Raw genomic sequence first — 18,006 nt, 5'->3', positions numbered from 1 at the left:
GGTTAAATAACTAGCAGCCATGTGAAGAACATTATGAAGGAAGAGGTTGAAATGGGACTTGCACTTGAATTGGAAAGTCATTGCAATTCTAGATACTCAGTCTTTGTAAGTGACTTTCTTGTATTCTTTCATTGGGATTAAGGCAGTCAGTCATCCTGGACTGAACACATGGAGTCTAGACAGAGCATTATAGATCCAGTGTTTGTCTTCTGGAAACCGAGGGACCAAACTTGTCTAGGAGAAGCTGCCTGCTTCACTCATGTTGCATTGAGTTGGTGAGAAACTAAGTAGCATGGAAGAGACTGGAAAACTCCTGGCTTGCTAGGTTGGATGTCTGGGTTGGGGGCTGGCATGGTGGTGGATATTACAGAGAATTTTATTGTATTTTTTTAATGTTTGTTTATGTATTTTGAGAGAGAAAGAACGTGTGTGTGAGAGAGGCAGAGTGAGAATCCCGAGCAGGCTCTGCACTGTCAGCACAGAGCCTGATGTGGGGCTTGAACCCATAAACTGTGAGACATGACCTGAGCTGAATGAAGTTGGACACTTAACCGACTGAGCCACCCAGGCACCCTGGAATCTTTTTAACAGTGTATTTATTTTTGAAAGAGAGAGAGAGAGAGAGAGAGAGAGAGAGAGAGAGAGAGAGAAGATGGAGAAAGGGAGAGAGAGGATCCCAAATAGGCTCCATGCTGTCAGTGCAGAGCCCGACACGGGGCTTGAACCCACGAATAGTGAGATCATGACCTGAGCCGAAATCAAGAGTCAGATGCTAACCAACTGAGCCACCCAGGGACCCCAAGGCAGTTGCAATTTTTAAAGGGCTACAGATTCTAAAATGGGTATGGCAGAACTTCATTTTGTTTTGAATTGGTATACTTTTATCCACTTGATATCAGTGTGTATTTTCACTTGTTAATTAATAAATAATTACAAGTATATTTTCTGAACCTTGTGTTTGAAGGTAAGCAGCTGCTCCCCTTGTCCAGCAGTGTACATAGCAGTGTGGGACAGGTGACTTGGCAGTCTTCAGGAGAAGCATCAAACCTGGTTCGAATGAGGAACCAGTCTCTTGGACAATCTGCACCTTCTCTTACTGCCAGCTTGGTAAGTGTCAGTAAAGATGGTCCCTTGCTTTATGAACAAATTCTTGATTGTCTTTGTCATGGCCACATTTATTATTTTTCTTTCTAGGATTTAGATAGTTTAATTTTTCAAAGTGAAGTATAGAAAGAGTGGAATTTAATGGAATATATTCTGATTGCTCTCTTATGCTATCACTGGTACTGATCATGTAGGGAGAGTCAAGAAGAAGATTCAATGTGATTGAATGAATGCATTTTTCTGGGAGAGAGCATTCTTCTAGACAGGATTCTTTTTTTTTTTTTTTTTTTAAAGGTTTTATTTTTTATATATTTTTAAATGTTTGTTTATTTTTGAGAGAGAGAGACACACACACATTGCCAGCAGGGGAGGGGCAGATAGGGAGACACAGAATCCGAAGCAGGCTCCAGGCTTGCCTGATGCAGGGTTCAAACTCACGAACCGCGAGATCATGACCTGAGCTGAAGTAGGACCTTTAACCGACCTAGCCACCCAGATACCCCCTTATAAACAGGATTCTTAACCTTGTGAAGTTAGATTGCTTCTGTGTATAGCTCTTTGATATACATATTTAGTACATGAGGATAGGATAAGGTACTAGGCACTTCAGTATATCCTGGATGAAAGAGTGAGCCTTTTCTTTGTCTAGGATTTGTATGATAACAACAAAAGTTAAGGGATCTAACAAAAGTTAAGCTGTGTAGTCTGGGCAGTTTTTTCGCCTGTGATTGCATCTTCTACTCTTTTACCTTTAGTGCCTCTGCTTTTTTACTGAAGGTACTCATTGACTTCCTGCTGAAATCACACTCTTCCCTCTTTCTAAAGGACAAAGCACACTAGTAATTTTCAGGGTACAATAACAGACACTTGTTCCCATTAAAATGTAATCTCATCTGTTCTTCAGGATTATAAATCTTGGGCACATATGGATTAGAAAGCTTTGTCCATTTGTCCATCCTGGGAAGTGAGGATAGGGGAAGAAGTCTTCTTATAGCAACTGGGAAATTAATTTTTGGGTCAGATTTCTTTTTGACCTGAAGTTTGTGACTCTTAAGCTACAGGGAGAATTGGGAATTTTTCCTGCTACCTAACTTTTTATTTTGAAATTTTCAAATACAATGAATACCCATATAAACTGACTTAGGTTGACTGATTTGTTTGTAACTTTATATTTGTTTTATCTGTGTGTATTTAGGTATATTTTTTCCTGAAACAATTCAAAGCAAGTTACAGACCTTATGTGCCTCACCCTTAAAAGTATTTTTTGTAAGCTCAAGGATAGTCTCCTAAGTAACAATATATTATCAGATACAAGAAGTTTAACATCAGTTTAATAATAGCATCTAATATAAAGACCATATTCAAATTTTTTCACTTGTTCTCAACATGTCTATTAAAAGCCTCACGTTGTCTTCCTTTTAACCTCTGGAATGTAAAAAAAATATATATATATATAAATCCATACACTGTCATAAAGATTTTGATCCAGTGGGACTGGGGTGGTCCCAGGGATCCCGTATTTTCTTTAAAGCATTACAACTCATTCTAATATGTACCCTTTTGAGAACTATTGCCACTAAAATTGAATGTTTTATTTTAAGGTATTGTGTTGCATAGGGAATTCCTGGACTGAGGTTGTTGGAGTCCTAGCCTAGCCCAACTGAAGTAGAGAGTATTCCTGAATTACTTTCTCTTTTTAAAAGCTTATTGAGATATAATTCACATATGATACAATTTATCCATTTAAACTGTACTATTCAGTGACTTTTAGTATATTTACAGATATATGCAGCTATCACTGTGGTCAAATTTAGAACATTGTCATCACTTCAGAGAGAATCCCCAGACCCTTTAGCTGTCACCTCTTTATCCTCCCTTTCCCCCAACCCTATGTAACCAGTAATCTACTTTCTGCCTCTGTACATTTCATATAAATTGAGTCATACAATATATGGCCTTTTGTGACGGCTTCTTTCAGTGAGCATGACTTTTTAAAAAATATTTATTTTTGAGAGAGAGAGGTGGGGGAGGAGCAGAGAGAAAGGGAGATAGAATTGAAGTAGGCCCTGTGCTATCATTGCAGAGCTGGATGCAGGGCTCAAACTCAGAAACTGCGAGATCATGATCTGAGCCGAAGTCAGACGCTTAACTGACGGAGCCACCCAGGCGCCCCTGGCATGATTTTTTTTTTTTTTTTTAATGTTGTATTTACTTATTTTTGAGAGGGGCTGGGGTGGAGGGGCAGAGAGAGACAGAGACAGAATCCCAAGCAGGCTCCATACTGCCAGCACAGAGCCTGACGTGGGTCCTGAACTCACAAACTGTGAGATCATGACCTGAGCTGAAATTAAGAGTCCATTGCTCAACTGACTGAGCCACCCACATGTCCCTCTAGCATGACGTTTTTAAGGTCTATCTATGTTGTAGCATGTAGCAGTAGTTCATTCTTTTTTTTATCACTGAACAATATTTCATTGTATGGATATACCACATTTTGTCAGTTGATGGATATTTGGGTTGTTTCTACCTTTTGACTGTTGTGAATAATGCTTCTGTGAACATTTGTGTAAAGATTTCCATGTGGATATGTTTTGATTTTTCTTGGGTATATACTTAGGAGTAGAATTGTTGGGTTGTATGGTAACTCTATGTTTAACATTTTTAATAAGGAATTGCTCTTTCCCAAAGTGGCTGTACCATTTTACATTCCTATCAGCAGTATATGATGTCTTCACATCCTCATCAACATTTGCTGTTGTCTGTCTTTGGTTTTAGTCATCATAGTGGGTCTGAAGTGGTACCTTGTGGTTTTGATTGACATTTCCCTGAGGACTAATGACATTGAGTACCTTTTAATGTGATTATTGGCTATTTGCAATGTTGTTTTGAAGAAATGTCTATTCATATTCTTTGCCCATTTATTTTTTATTTTTTAATTTTTTTTAATTTTTTAAATGTTTATTATTTATTTTTGAGACAGAGAGAGACAGAGCATGAATGGGGGAGGGGCAGAGAGAGAGGGAGACACAGAATCGGAAGCAGGCTCCAGGCTCTGAGCCATCAGCCCAGAGCCTGACGCGGGGCTCGAACTCACGAACTGTGAGATCGTGACCTGAGCTGAAGTCGGACGCTCAACCGACTGAGCCACCCAGGCGCCCCTCTTTGCCCATTTAAAAAGCTGATTTATTTATCTTTTGGGAGATTCGTAAAATAACTACTTTTTTTTTTTTCTTTTAAGTTCATTTTGAGAGAGAGTGTGTGTACAAAAGGGGCAGAGAGAGATAGAGAATCCCAAGTAGGCTCCATGCTGTCAGGGTGGAGCCTGGCGTGGGGCTTGATCTCACGGACGGTGAGATCATAACCTGAGCCAAAATCAAGAGTTGGACACTTAACCAACTAAGCCACTCAGGTGCCCCTGTTTCTTTCTTTCCTTTTTTTAATTAAAAATTTTTAGAAATGCTTATTCATTTTTTGAGAGAAAGAGAGTGGAAATGGGAGAGCAGCAAAGAGGGAGGGAGCCACAGAATTCAAAGCAGGCTCCAGACTCTGAGCTGTCAGCCCAGAGCCCGCCCGATGCGGGGCTCAAACCCATGAACTGAGAGATCGTGACCTGAGCCAAACTCACAAACTCAGCCACTTTACCAACTGAGCCACCCAGGCGTGCCACCTTTTTTTTTTTTTTTTTTTTTTTTTTTTTTTTTGAGGGAGAGCAGGGGAGGGGCTATAGAGGGAGTTGAGGGGTGGAGAGAATATGAGAGAGAGAGAGAGAGAGAATGAATGAATGAATGAATGAATGAATCTTAAGCAGGCTCCATGCTCAGTGAGGAGCCTGACCCTGGGATCATGACCTGAGCTGAAAATTGAGTTGGATGTTCCACCTACTGAACCACCCAGGTGCTCTATGAATCCTCTGAACTATACCACCCTACAACTCAGTCCATCTGTTTATTCTGCCTTACTTTTTAAAAAAAAATTTAAAATGTTTTTATTTATTTTTGAGAGAGAGAGAGAGAGACAGAGTGCAAACAGGAGAGGGGCAGAGAGAGAAGGAGACACAGAACCTGAAGCAGGCTCTTAGGCTCCAAGCTGTCAGCACAGAGCCTGATGCGGGGCTGGAACTTGTAAATGGCGAGATAATGATCTGAGCTGAAGTTGGATGTTCAACTGACTGAGCCACCCAAACGCCCCTGTTCTGCCTCTCTATTCCCCTAAACCAGTTCTTCCTTGGTCCCTGTCTTATTAAATATCACCATTATCCACCCAGTAGTTGAAAGCCAGAGACCTGGAAGTCCTTCTTGACTCCTCTTCTGCCCTTCTTCCCCTCCCTATCCAATCACCCAGAGAGCCTTAGTTCCCAACATCTCCAGGTGATCTGCTCTTTTTCACCACAGTTGCCCATTCTAAGCCGCATTGACAGTCTTTTTACTTAGGTCATTTTGGTGGCCTTATTATGTTAACACTGTATTCAGTCTTCTTCGTTTCCAGGTCACTCTTCACTCTAAAGTCTGTTAATTCCAAAACACAAATCTGATCATGTTTAGTCTTCTTTCTTTTAGATTTTTGTTTTGTTTTAGCTGAAGTATAGTTGACACACAATGTTACATTAGTTTCTTGTGTACAACATAGCCAATCAACAAGTTAGTAGGTGGGGGGTGCCTGGGGGGGTCAGTCGATTAAGCATCTGACTTCGGCTCAGGTCATGATCTCACAGTTCATGAGTTCCAGCCCTGTGTCAGGCTCTGTGCTGACAACTCAGAGCCTGGAGCCTGCTTTGGATTCTCTGTGTCCCTCTTTCTTTGCTCCTCTCCCACCCCTCACATTCTGTCTGTCTGTCTCAAAAATAAATAAACATTAAAATAACTTAATTAAAAAAAAAACAAACCTCTGTATGTTATGCTGTGTTTACCAAAATTGTAGCTACCATCTGTTACCACACAATGCTATTGTAGTACCTTTAAGTGTATCACCTACACTGTACCTTCTTTCTTTCAGTTTTATCTTCCAATTTTTTCATTTTGTCAATATTTATGCAGCACCAATGTTTAGCCATTTTCTTGATTAAAGTCTTTCAGTAGTTTCCTATTACAGTTATAATAATGTACAATAATTAGTAATTATTGAATGAATGAGTTTTCATTGAGATTAGCAAATGGGGAATGAGGAACTAGAAACAGAGACCACAGATGGAAGGATTAGGTTTGGATGGTTTTTCTTGTTGGGTTCAAGTAATTTATACTGAGGTTGGCCTAACCAGTGAACTGTACTGAATATTGGCATTTTAATGGGAGGATTGTAAATCTCAAGAATCTTTTAATTGGTAGGGTTTGATTCTCCGAATGAACTTTTGGGATTCTTTTTTTTTTTTTTTTTAATGTTTATTCTTAAGAGAGAGAACAAGCAGGGGAGAGGGAGAGAGAGGGGGGCAGAGGATCTGAAGAGGACTCCGCACTGACAGCAGTGAGCCCGATGTGGGGCTCAAACCCACAAACCATGAGATCATGACCTGTGCCGAGGTCAGATGCTTAATCAACTGAGCCACCCTGGTGCCCCTGGGATTCTTTTTTTTACTTTGTTGGCCAACTTGCCTTTACAAGAATAATGCCTTATAGTGTTGAAAAAAACAAAATTCAACCTGAGTAAATTTACAGATGTAATTGACTTTATTAGTTGGTTCATGAATCAGGCAGCATCCCCTCTAGCAAGTAGAAGGGAGCTCTAAGGAGTTAAGCAAGAAAAAAGGTTTTTAAAGGCAGAGAGAGGGCATAGCAAAAAAAAAAAAAAAGGAAGAAAAAAAAACAGAAAGGAATTTATTAGCAGGGAATGCATTGTTTAGGCAAGGTTGCCCTCTTAAAGCGAGCAGAAGGGGTCTATTAGTAAATTTCTGAGTATTGACCAGGCAATTCCATGTCAACAGGTTAAAGGTTACATTCCTGGGGTTGAAACTGCAGTTAGGTATTGGTTTACCGACTTGAGGCCTTAACCTAAGTGACACCATTTTGGGCCTGTGGTTTTCTTTTTAACAATAGGAATGATCACTGCAAAGAATGACTGTTTCCATTATCATGTTTCTAATTTATATGTAGCATTATATATGACACATAGTAAGCAATGTATACTTTTTTATTAAATGAGTAAAGAACTTTTTGGGATTTCTTTGCTAATGTTACAGCTGATTGTATAATACTTGTTTGAAGTATAATGTCTATAAAAGAAGGTTGATTTAATGTGTCAGGACCAGCCTGATATGATCAGGTCATACAGACCTCTATTCTTGTCCTTGTCTTCTTTTAGAGAGAGTGTAGGAAGCAGGGGAGAGGGGCAGAGGCAGAGGGAGAGGGAGAGAATCTTAGGTAGGCTCCGTGCTCAGTGTGGAGCTGGACACAGGGCTTGATCCCATGACCCTGGGATAATGACCTGACCCCAAATCAAGAGTTGGATGCTCAACTGACTGAGCTACCCAGGCACCCTTTGTCCTTGCCCTAATAATTATTTCCATCTACTTCTTTGATAAAGACCTAGAAGAGACACTTATCGCATATGCTGAGGGCACATTTTCCGTGTTGAATAAGTTCAGTCACAAACAGAAATGATGGTTCAAGAAGAACTAGCAAGTGAGATTTAACAGGGAGAAGAGTAAACTTTTTTTTTTTTTTTTTTTGAGAGTAAGAGCGAGACAGAGAGAGAGCAGGGGAGGGGCAGAGAGAGGGAGACAGAGGTTCCAAAGCAGGCTGCACACTGGCTGACAGCAGAGACCCTGATGTGGGGCTTGAACTCATGAACTGCGAGATCATGACATGACCCAAAGTCAGATGCTTAACCAACTGAGCCATCCAGGGGTCCCAAGAAAAGTATAAACTTTAAAGTACCAAAGCTCAAAACCAGATTGAACTTTCAATTTAAGTAATGTTTGAAGACATTTTATCACCCTAAAAGAAAAAGCTCTACCCATTAAGCAGTCACTTTCCATTCTATCTTCATCCCAGCCCTGGCAACTACCAATTGCATTCTGTCTCTGTGGATTACCTATTCCAGATATTTCATGTAAATGGAATCATATAATATGTGATGTTTTGTTTCATTTAGCTTCTTTTATTTAGCATAATGTTTTTGAAGTTTGTCGACATTATAGCATATATCAGTACTTTATTCTTTTTTTTTTTTTTTTTTTTTAAGTTTATTTTGAGAGAGGGAGTGCAAGTGGGGAAGGGGCAGAGAGAAAGAGAGAGAGATTGGGATTCCCAAGCAGATACCATGCTGTCAGTGCAGAGCCTGATGCAGGGCTCAAACTCATGAACTGCAAGATCATGACCTGACCTGAAGTCAGACGCTTAACCAACTGAGCCACCCAGGCATCTTTCCTTTTTTTTTTTTTTTTTAAAGTTTATTTATTTTGAGAGAGAGAGGGAGAATCCCTAGCAGGCTCCATGTTGTTCATGCAGAACCTGATGCAGGTCTTGAACTCAAAAACTGTGAGATCATGACCTGAGCTGAAATCAAGTCAGACCTTAGTTGATTGAGCCACCCAGGCATCTTGGTACTTTATTACTTTTATGGCTGGATAAAATCCCATTTTATGGATATAACACATATTGTTTGTTCACTCATCAGTTGACAGTTGTTTGGACTGTTTCCACCTTCTGGCTATTGTGAATAATGTTGCTATGAGCATTCATGTACAAATGTTTGAGTTCCCGGTTTCAATACCTTTGGGTATATACCTAGCAGTGGAATTGCCGAATCATGGTAATTCTGTGTTTAACTTTTTGAAGAACCTTTAACCTGTTTTCCGCAGTGGCTGCATCATTTTGTGTTTTCACTAGCAATGTATGAGAGTTCCAATTTCTCTACATCCTCACTAACACTTATTATTCTCTTTTTTCTTTTTCTTTCTTAAAAATTTCTAGTCATTCTTTTTTTTATTTTTATGTTTTATTTTTTATATCTGAGAGAGAGACAGAGAGCGAGTAGGGGAGGGGAAGAAAGAGACAGAATCTGAAGCAGTCTCCAGGCTCCGAGCTGTCAGCACAGAGCCCGACACAGGGCTTGAACCCAGGAAGAGTGAGACCACGACCTGAGCTGAAGTTGGACGCCCAACCAACTGAGCCATCCAGGCGCCCCCAAAAATTTCTAGTCATTCTAATAGGTGTTTAGTGGCTTTGAGGATTTAAGGCTTTCTTTATCATTATATTTTTACTTTAATAATATTTCAGAACTTTGTTGAAATGGACATACATGGGATATGCTTTTAAAAGAATTAAAAATCCATGATACTACTTAGAACCTTTTCTGCTTCATTCTGAACTGTCATGATTATTCTTTAATTATCACCTGTGCCTTCAAAGAGAAATACCCATAGAAATACCCAAATATAGTGTTACCCACTTTTGTGTTCAAGTGATTCTAAACTCAGCAACTTCCACTTTGTCTGTAACTGTAGCTTTGCATTTTCTACTGTGAGAGTTGGAGATTTTTGTAGCTATACTGTAAGTTGTATTGAAGTATAATGTACATAGGATAAAGCTTACCCATTTTAAGTGTACAGTTTGATGGGTTTTTCCAGATGTGTACAGTTGTGTTACCACCACCAAATCATGATATAGTATAGAAAATCATGGTACTGAAATTTCTGTCACCCCAAAATAATCCTTTGTTTCTGTTGTTTGCAGTCTGTTTTCTCCCCCAGCCCCAGCTCTTGGCAGTCACTGATCTGTTTTCTGTCACTGTGGTTTTTGCCTTTTCCGGGATCTCATGTCAGTGGAAGCACACAGAATGTTACCTTTTGTGTCTTGACTTCTTTTACTTAGCATAATGGTTTTGAGACTCCTCCATGTTGTTTTGAGTATCAGCAGTTCTTTTTTATTGCTGAAAGTATTCCTTGGGCATGGGTCTAATCAGACTTTGTTTAGCCATTCATCAGTTGATGATCATTTGGATTGTTCCTAGTTTTTGCCTGTTATGGAGAAAACTCCTATGAAAGTTTGTGTACAAGTATTTGTCTGAACTTATGCGTTAATTTCTGTTTGATACATACCTAGGAATGAGATTGCTGGGATGTATGGTAAATGGTAAGGGCATGTTAATTTGTATGAGAAGCTGCCAAGCCATTTCATAAAGTGGCATTTTTGCATTTCTACCAACATTTGCTTCACATCCTTGTCAGTACGAAGTATTATTATTTTAATTATAGCCACCCTGATGGGTATGCAAGCATATTTCATTGTGATTTTAATTTGCATCTCTGATGGCTAATGAGGTTGAATTACTTTTCAAGTGTTTGCCATTCACAAATCTTCTATGATGAGGTACCTGTTCAGATCTTTCGTCTGTTAAAGAAATTTTTAGGTTATCTGTCTATTATTGAGTCTTGAGAGTTCTTCATTTATTATGATATTAGTTGTATATCAGATATATGCTTTCTAAATATTCTCCCGGTCTATGGCTCACATTTTCATTTTATTTCAATGTTTATTTGTTTATTTTGAAAGAGAGCTCACAGGGGAAGGGCAAAGAGAGAGAGAGAGAGAGAGAGAGAGAGAATATCTAACAGGCTGTGCACTGTCAGCGCAGAGACTGACATGGGGCTCAAACTCACGAACTGTGAGATCATGACTAGAGCGAAAATCAAGACTTGGACAATTAGCCCACTGATCAACCCAGGCGCTCCTCATGTTTTCATTTTCTTATCAGGGTTTTATTCAAAAGTCTATATTAAAAAACAAAAATCAATTGTATTTCTCTGCTAACAATGAACAATTAGAAATTGAAATTTAAAAATCACTGCTATTTACAATAGCTTAAAAATATGAAATAACTGGGGCGCCTGGGTGGCTCAGTCAGTTAAGCATTGGACTTCGGCTCAGGTCATGATCTCACGGTTTGTGGGTTCGAGCCCCATGTCAGGTTCTGTGCTGACAGCTCACAGCCTGGAGCCTGCTTCGGATTCTCTCTCTCTCTCTCTCTCTCTCTCTCTCTCTCTGCCCCTCCCTTGCTCACTCTCTGTCTCTGTCTCTCAAAAATAAATAAATGTAAAAAATATGAAATAACTAAAGATAAATTTAAGAAATCATTTGTAAGATCAGTACATGTTAACTATAAAACATCACTGAGAGAAATTAGAGAAGACCTAAACTAATATATATGATATGTCGATGGATTGGAAAACTCAATGTCAAATGTAAACTCTCCCTATTGATTTATAGATTCAATGCAATCCTAATAAAAACCCAAACAGTCTTTTTCAGAAGGTGACAAGATAGATTTCAAATTTATATTGAAATGCAAAGAGCCTAGAATAACCAAAATATTGAAAAAGAAGACTAAACTTAAAGAAATCACTTCATCCAATTTACTTCTATAAAGGTACGGTAAGCAAGACAATGTGATATTGGTGTTAGAATAGACATGTAGATCACTGGAACAGAATAGGAAGTCCAGAAATAGATAAATGTGCCAAGGTAATAGGGAAAAGATAGTTTTTTTCCCAACAAATGTTGCTGCAACAATTTACATGGGAAAAAAAAGAACTTTGACTTTTATCTCATGCTATATACAAAAATTAAGTTGAAATGGATAAAATAATAACACATGTGAAGGAAAACACAGGAGAAAGTCTTTGTGATTTTGGGTGAAGTAAAGCCTTCTTAGAGCACAAAAAGCAGCACACACTGTAAGAGGAGGAACAATTTGACCTTATCAAAAAGAAAAATTTTCGCTGTTGAGTGCTAATTTTTACTGGGGTAGAGACAAAATGAAGTGCATCTACAGGAGGGTGGAATGGTAATAATGTCATGCAACATTGTTAACTGTTAAAGAGGTATTAATAGGTTTTGTTGTTTGCATTTTAAAAAATACCACTACCTTCTTTGGAGATAGAAGTCCAGAAGTCATGATAAGTGATATTTGCAAAAAACTCTTATGTGTTTACTTATCAATTTCTATTTTTTCATTCCTACTCAAGAAAATATATTTGAATGAAATGATTGTGAGTGCCTTCTATTTTATAAAAGAAGTAAGTACTAGCTGAGGCTGTAGACCTATATGTTTTTGTCCTGCTGATTAGTAATCATATAGGTCTAGGGAAGTCACTTAACTTTAATCTCTGCTTTCTCATCTCTAAAATCAAGATAATTATGGGGCTTTTCTCATAGAGTTATTAGGATGAAATGAGACTATCCATGTAAAATAACATAGTGCCAGACTTGTCATAAGTATGAACTAAATGTTACTCTTTCTTTGCCTGCCTTTAGGTACCTCAAATAGTAATAGAAGCAATTATTTATTTATTTATTTATTTATTTTTAATTCTTTTTATTTATTTTTATTTTTTTTCAATATATGAAGTTTATTGTCAAATTGGTTTCCATACAATACCCAGTGCTCATCCCAAAAGGTGCCCTCCTCAATACCCATCACCCCTCCTCCCCTCCTCCCCTCCCTCCCACCCCCCATCAACCCTCAGTTTGTTCTCAGTTTTGTTTTTAATTTTTTTTTAATGTTTATTTATTTTTGAGACCGAGAGAGACAGAGCATGAATGGGGGAGGGTCAGAGAGAGGGAGACACAGAATCTGAAACAGGCTCCAGGCTCTGAGCTGTCAGCACAGAGCCCGATGCGGGGCTCGAACTCAGGGACCATGAGATCATGACCTGAGCTGAAGTCAGCGCTTAACCGACTGAGCCACCCAGGTGCCCCAGTTTGTTCTCAGTTTTTAAGAGTCTCTTATGCTTTGGCTCTCTTCCAATCTAACCTCTTTTTTTTTTTTTTTTTTTTGTTTCCGTCCCCTCCCCCATGGGTTTCTGTTAAGTTTCTCAGGATCCACATGAGTGAACCCATGTGGTATCTGTCTTTCTCTGTATGGCTTATTTCACTTAGCATCACACTCTCCAGTTCCATCCATGTTGCTACAAAGGGCCATATTTCATTCTTTCTCATTGCCACGTAGTACTCCATTGTGTACATAAACCACAATTTCTTTATCCATTCATCAGTTGATGGACATTTAGGTTCTTTCCATAATTTGGCTATTGTTGAGAGTGCTGCTATAAACATTGGGGTACAAGTGCCCCTATGCATCAGTACTCCTGTATCCCTTGGGTAAATTCCTAGCAGTGCTACTGCTGGGTCATAGGGTAGGTCTATTTTTAATTTTTTGAGGAACCTCCACACTGTTTTCCAGAGTGGCTGCACCAGTTTGCACTCCCACCAACAATGCAAGAGGGTTCCCGTTTCTCCACATCCTCGCCAGCATCTATAGTCTCCTGATTTGTTCATTTCAGCCACTCTGACTGGCGTGAGGTGATACCTGAGTGTGGTTTTGATTTGTATTTCCCTGATGAGGAGCGATGTTGAGCATCTTTTCATGTGCCTGTTGGCCATCTGGATGTCTTCTTTAGAGAAGTGTCTATTCATGTTTTCTGCCCATTTCTTCACTGGGTTATTTGTTTTTTGGGTGTGGAGTTTGGTGTGCTCTTTATAGATTTTGGATACTAACCCTTTGTCCAATATGTCATTTGCAAATATCTTTTCCCATTCCGTTGGTTGCCTTTTAGTTTTGTTGGTTGTTTCCTTTGCTGTGCAGAAGCTTTTTATCTTCATGAGGTCCCAATAGTTCATTTTTGCTTTTAATTCCCTTGCCTTTGGGGATGTGTCGAGTAAGAGATTGCTGCGGCTGAGGTCAGAGAGGTCTTTTCCTGCTTTCTCCTCTAGGGTTTTGATGGTTTCCTGTCTCACATTCAGGTCCTTTATCCATTTTGAGTTTATTTTTGTGAATGGCGTGAGAAAGTGGTCTAGTTTCAACCTTCTGTATGTTGCTGTCCAGTTCTCCCAGCACCATTTGTTAAAGAGACTGTCTTTTTTCCATTGGATGTTCTTTCCTGCTTTGTCAAAGATTAGTTGGCCATACGTTTGTGGGTCTAGTTCTGGGGTTTCTATTCTATTCCATTGGTCTATGTGTCTGTTTTTGTGCCAATACCATGCTGTCTTGATGATTACAGCTTTGTAGTAGAGGCTAAAGTCTGGGATTGTGATGCCTCCTGCTTTGGTCTTCTTCAAAATTACTTTGGCTATTTGGGGCCTTTTGTGGTTCCATATGAATTTTAGGATTGCTTGTTCTAGTTTCGAGAAGAATGCTGGTGCAATTTTGATTGGGATTGCATTGAATGTGTAGATAGCTTTGGGTAGTATTGACATTTTGACAATATTTATTCTTCCAATCCATGAGCATGGAATGTTTTTCCATTTCTTTATATCTTCTTCAATTTCCTTCATAAGCTTTCTATAGTTTTCAGCATACAGATCTTGTACATCTTTGGTTAGATTTATTCCTAGGTATTTTATGCTTCTTGGTGCAATTGTGAATGGGATCAGTTTCTTTATTTGTCTTTCTGTTGCTTCATTATTAGTGTATAAGAATGCAACTGATTTCTGTACATTGATTTTGTATCCTGCAACTTTGCTAAATTCATGTATCAGTTCTAGCAGACTTCTGGTGGAGTCTATCAGATTTTCCGTGTATAATATGATGTCATCTGCAAAAAGTGAAAGCTTAACTTCATCTTTGCCAATTTTGATGCCTTTGATTTCCTTTTGTTGTCTGATTGCTGACGCTAGCACTTCCAACACTATGTGAAACAACAGCGGTGAGAGTGGACATCCCTGTCGTGTTCCTGATCTCAGGGAAAAAGCTGTCAGTTTTTCCCCATTGAGGATGATGTTAGCTGTGGGCTTTTCTTTTCTTTCTTTTTTTTTTTAGTTTGTTTTTTTTTTTAATGTTTATTTTTGAGACAGGGAGAGACAGCATGAATGGGGGAGGGTCAGAGAGAGAGGGAGACACAGAATCTGAAACAGGCTCCAGGCTCTGAGCTGTCAGCACAGAGCCTGACGCGGGGCTCGAACTCACGGACCGTGAGATCATGACCTGAGCCGAAGTCGGATGCTTAACCGACTGAGCCACCCAGGCGCCCCAGCTGTGGGCTTTTCATAAATGGCTTTTATGATCTTTAAGTATGTCCCTTCTATCCCGACTTTCTCGAGGGTTTTTATTAAGAAAGATTGCTGAATTTTATCAAAGGCCTTTTCTGCATCGATTGACAGGATCATATGGTTCTTATCTTTTCTTTTATTAATGTGATGTATCACATTGATTGATTTGCGAATGTTGAACCAGCCCTGCATCCCAGGAATGAATCCCACTTGATCATGGTGAATAATTCTTTTTATATGCTGTTGAATTCGATTTGCTAGTATCTTATTGAGAATTTTTGCATCCATATTCATCAGGGATATTGGCCTGTGGTTCTCTTTTTTTATTGGGTCTCTGTCTGGTTTAAGAATCAAAGTAATACTGGCTTCATAGAATGAGTCTGGAAGTTTTCCTTCCCCAAACAATTATTTATAACATAGGTTTACTCATGGAAAACTGCTGGATTTGATAAAAGAGAATCAAGAAATAAGAATGAATTCATTTACAACTTTGAGGGATAGATTGTGGTACCTTTAATTGAAATTAGGCATACAGGAAAAAGAACAGGTTCGGGAGAGGAAATTAATGAGTTTGATTCTCAGCATATTGATGACAGGTCATATGGTATAGATATATAACCTCTTAAAAATAATTTATTGAAGGGGAGCCTGGGTGGCTCAGTTCGTTGAGCATCCACTTTTGGCTCTGGTCATGATCTCATGGTTTGTGAGTTCGACCCCACATTGGGCTCTGTGCTGACAGCATGCAGCCTGCAGCCTGCTTCAGGTTCTCTGTCTCCCTCTCTCTGTCCCTCCTCAGGTTGCACTCACGCACGCTCTCTCTCTCAAGAATAATGTACATTAAAAAAAATTAAAAATAATTTATTGAGATGAAATTCCGATAACATAAAATTAACTGTTTTGAAATGAAGAGTTAGTGAACATTTAGTATATTCACCATATTGTGCAACCACCACCTCTATCCAGTTATAAAACCTTTCCATCACTCCTAAGTAAAACCCTTTACCTGTTCTTCTCCCCCTTTTCCCTTCCATTCAGCTTCTGGCAACCATCAATATACATTCTGTTACTGTGGATTTATCTGTTCTGGGTATTTCCTATAAATGGAATCATATCATATGTAACCTTTGTGTCTGACTTCTTTGGCCTAGCATAATGTTTGGATGGTCTGCCTACATTCTAGTATGTATCAGTACTTCCTTATTTTTGTGACTGAATAATATACTCCATTATATGTATGTAACACAGTTTGTTAATCATTCATCTGTTGACGGACATTTGGAATGTTTCCACTTTTTGGCTCTTGCGAATAGTGCTGCTATGAACATGTGTGTATGTCTACATGTTTGAGTACCAGTTTTCAATTCTTTGGGGTATATAGCTAGGGATGGAATTGAGGGGTCATATGATAATTCTATCTTTAACTTTCTAAGAAATTGCCAAACTGTTTTCCATGGTTGCTGCACCATTTTATATCCTCACCAGCCATGTACAAGGGTTCCAGTTTCTCCACATACTTGGCCAACATTTATTTTCCATTAAAAAAATTATTTTTTATTATATTGGCCTGGTGAATGTGAAGTTGTATCTTATTTAATTTGCATTTCTCTGATGACTAATGATTTTGAGCATCTTTTTTTCATGTTCTTTTTTGGCCATTTGTATATATTCTTAGGAGAAATGTCTTCACATACCCTGCCTGCCCATTTAAAAATTTTGTTGTTTGTTTTTTGTTGTTGAATTGTGAGAGTGCTTTTTATATTCTGGATACTAGACCGTTATTAGATGTATGATTTGCAAATATTCTCTCCCATTCTATATTTTTCTTTTCAGTTTCTTTTTTGTTTTAATTGTTTTTTCAGTATTTATCTATTTTTGAGAGAGACAGAGCATGAGTGGGGGAGGGGCAGAGAGAGAAGGAGACACCGAATCCTAAGCAGGCTCCAAGCTGTCAGCACAGAGCCCATGCGGGGCTCAAACCCACACGCCGCGAGATCATGACCTGAGGCGAAGTCAGACACCCAATCAACTGTGCCACCCAGGAGCCCCATTCAGTTTCTTAATAATATATTTTGATGCATAAAATTTAAAAATTTTGATGAAGTTTATTTATTTCTTTTTTTTTGCTTGTGCTTTTGGTCTCCTATCTTAAGAATCCATTGCCAGATCCTAGGTCATACAAATTTACCCCTCTGCTTTCTCTTGAGAGTTTTATGGTTTTAGCTTTATATTTACTTCATAGACCCATTCTGAGTTAATTTTTGTATATGGTATGAACTAGGAGGGTCCAATTTCAGTCTTTTGAATATGGATATCCACTTGTTAGATAGCCCTTTTTAAAAAATGTGTATATATTTTTGAGAGAAGGAGAGCGGGTGTGTGAGCAGGTGAGGGGCAGAGAGAGAGAGAGGGAGACAGGGGATCTGAAGTGGGCTCTGCACTGACAGCAGAGAGCCCAATGTGGGGATTGAACTCATGAACCATGAGATCATGACTTGAGCCGAAGTCCAATGCAAATTGAACTGAGCCACTTAGGCACCCCTGTTAGATAGGCTTTTTTGAGTTAGAAATAAAGATATAAAGGAGATCAATTTTAGAGCTATAGATAGGGATTTGGAAGCTGTGGATTAAATCATCATCCAAGAGAGTATAGAGAATGAAAAGGAATGTAGGGGAGAACAAAAACTTTATATGTGAAAGGGTAAGATAGTGAAGTATTTAATTTAGTAAGATTTATAGGAATTTAGATCATTTGCTATCTGCTGATTTGAGAATTGCTATCTTTGGCACTCTTGGTTTCTTCTTTTTTGTAAGAAGAATGAATATGTTTCCAATGCCACCTAGTGTCTTTTCAAAGGTATGAGGGTAATGTTTCATAAGAGATTTTAAAATAAAAGTTGAGAGATTTTCATGAGATTGAACG

General features: G+C 38.8%; 1 protein-coding gene across 5 annotated transcripts in view; it reads left to right on the top strand.

Annotated features, from left to right (window-relative positions):
* Positions 1-18,006, top strand: part of MAST2 (microtubule associated serine/threonine kinase 2) — a 220,508-nt gene that overhangs the window by 30,368 nt on the left and 172,134 nt on the right. For 3 of the 5 annotated variants that reach the window (XM_078451967.2, XM_078451969.2, XM_078451968.2), the window contains exon 3: positions 965-1,107. The exons of the other annotated variants lie outside the window; for them this stretch is intronic. In XM_078451967.2, coding sequence (XP_078308093.2) covers positions 965-1,107 — 143 coding nt within the window. The remainder of the gene's footprint in view (positions 1-964; positions 1,108-18,006) is intronic. 5 annotated transcript variants of the gene reach the window in all.

This window comes from Panthera onca, chromosome C1 (assembly GCF_046562875.1).
Source record: "Panthera onca isolate mPanOnc1 chromosome C1, mPanOnc1 haplotype 2, whole genome shotgun sequence".
In the NCBI taxonomy this organism is placed as follows: Eukaryota; Metazoa; Chordata; class Mammalia; order Carnivora; family Felidae; genus Panthera; species Panthera onca.
The sequence above is the reverse complement of the archived record's forward strand: the minus strand, read 5'-3'. Positions and strand labels throughout refer to the sequence as shown.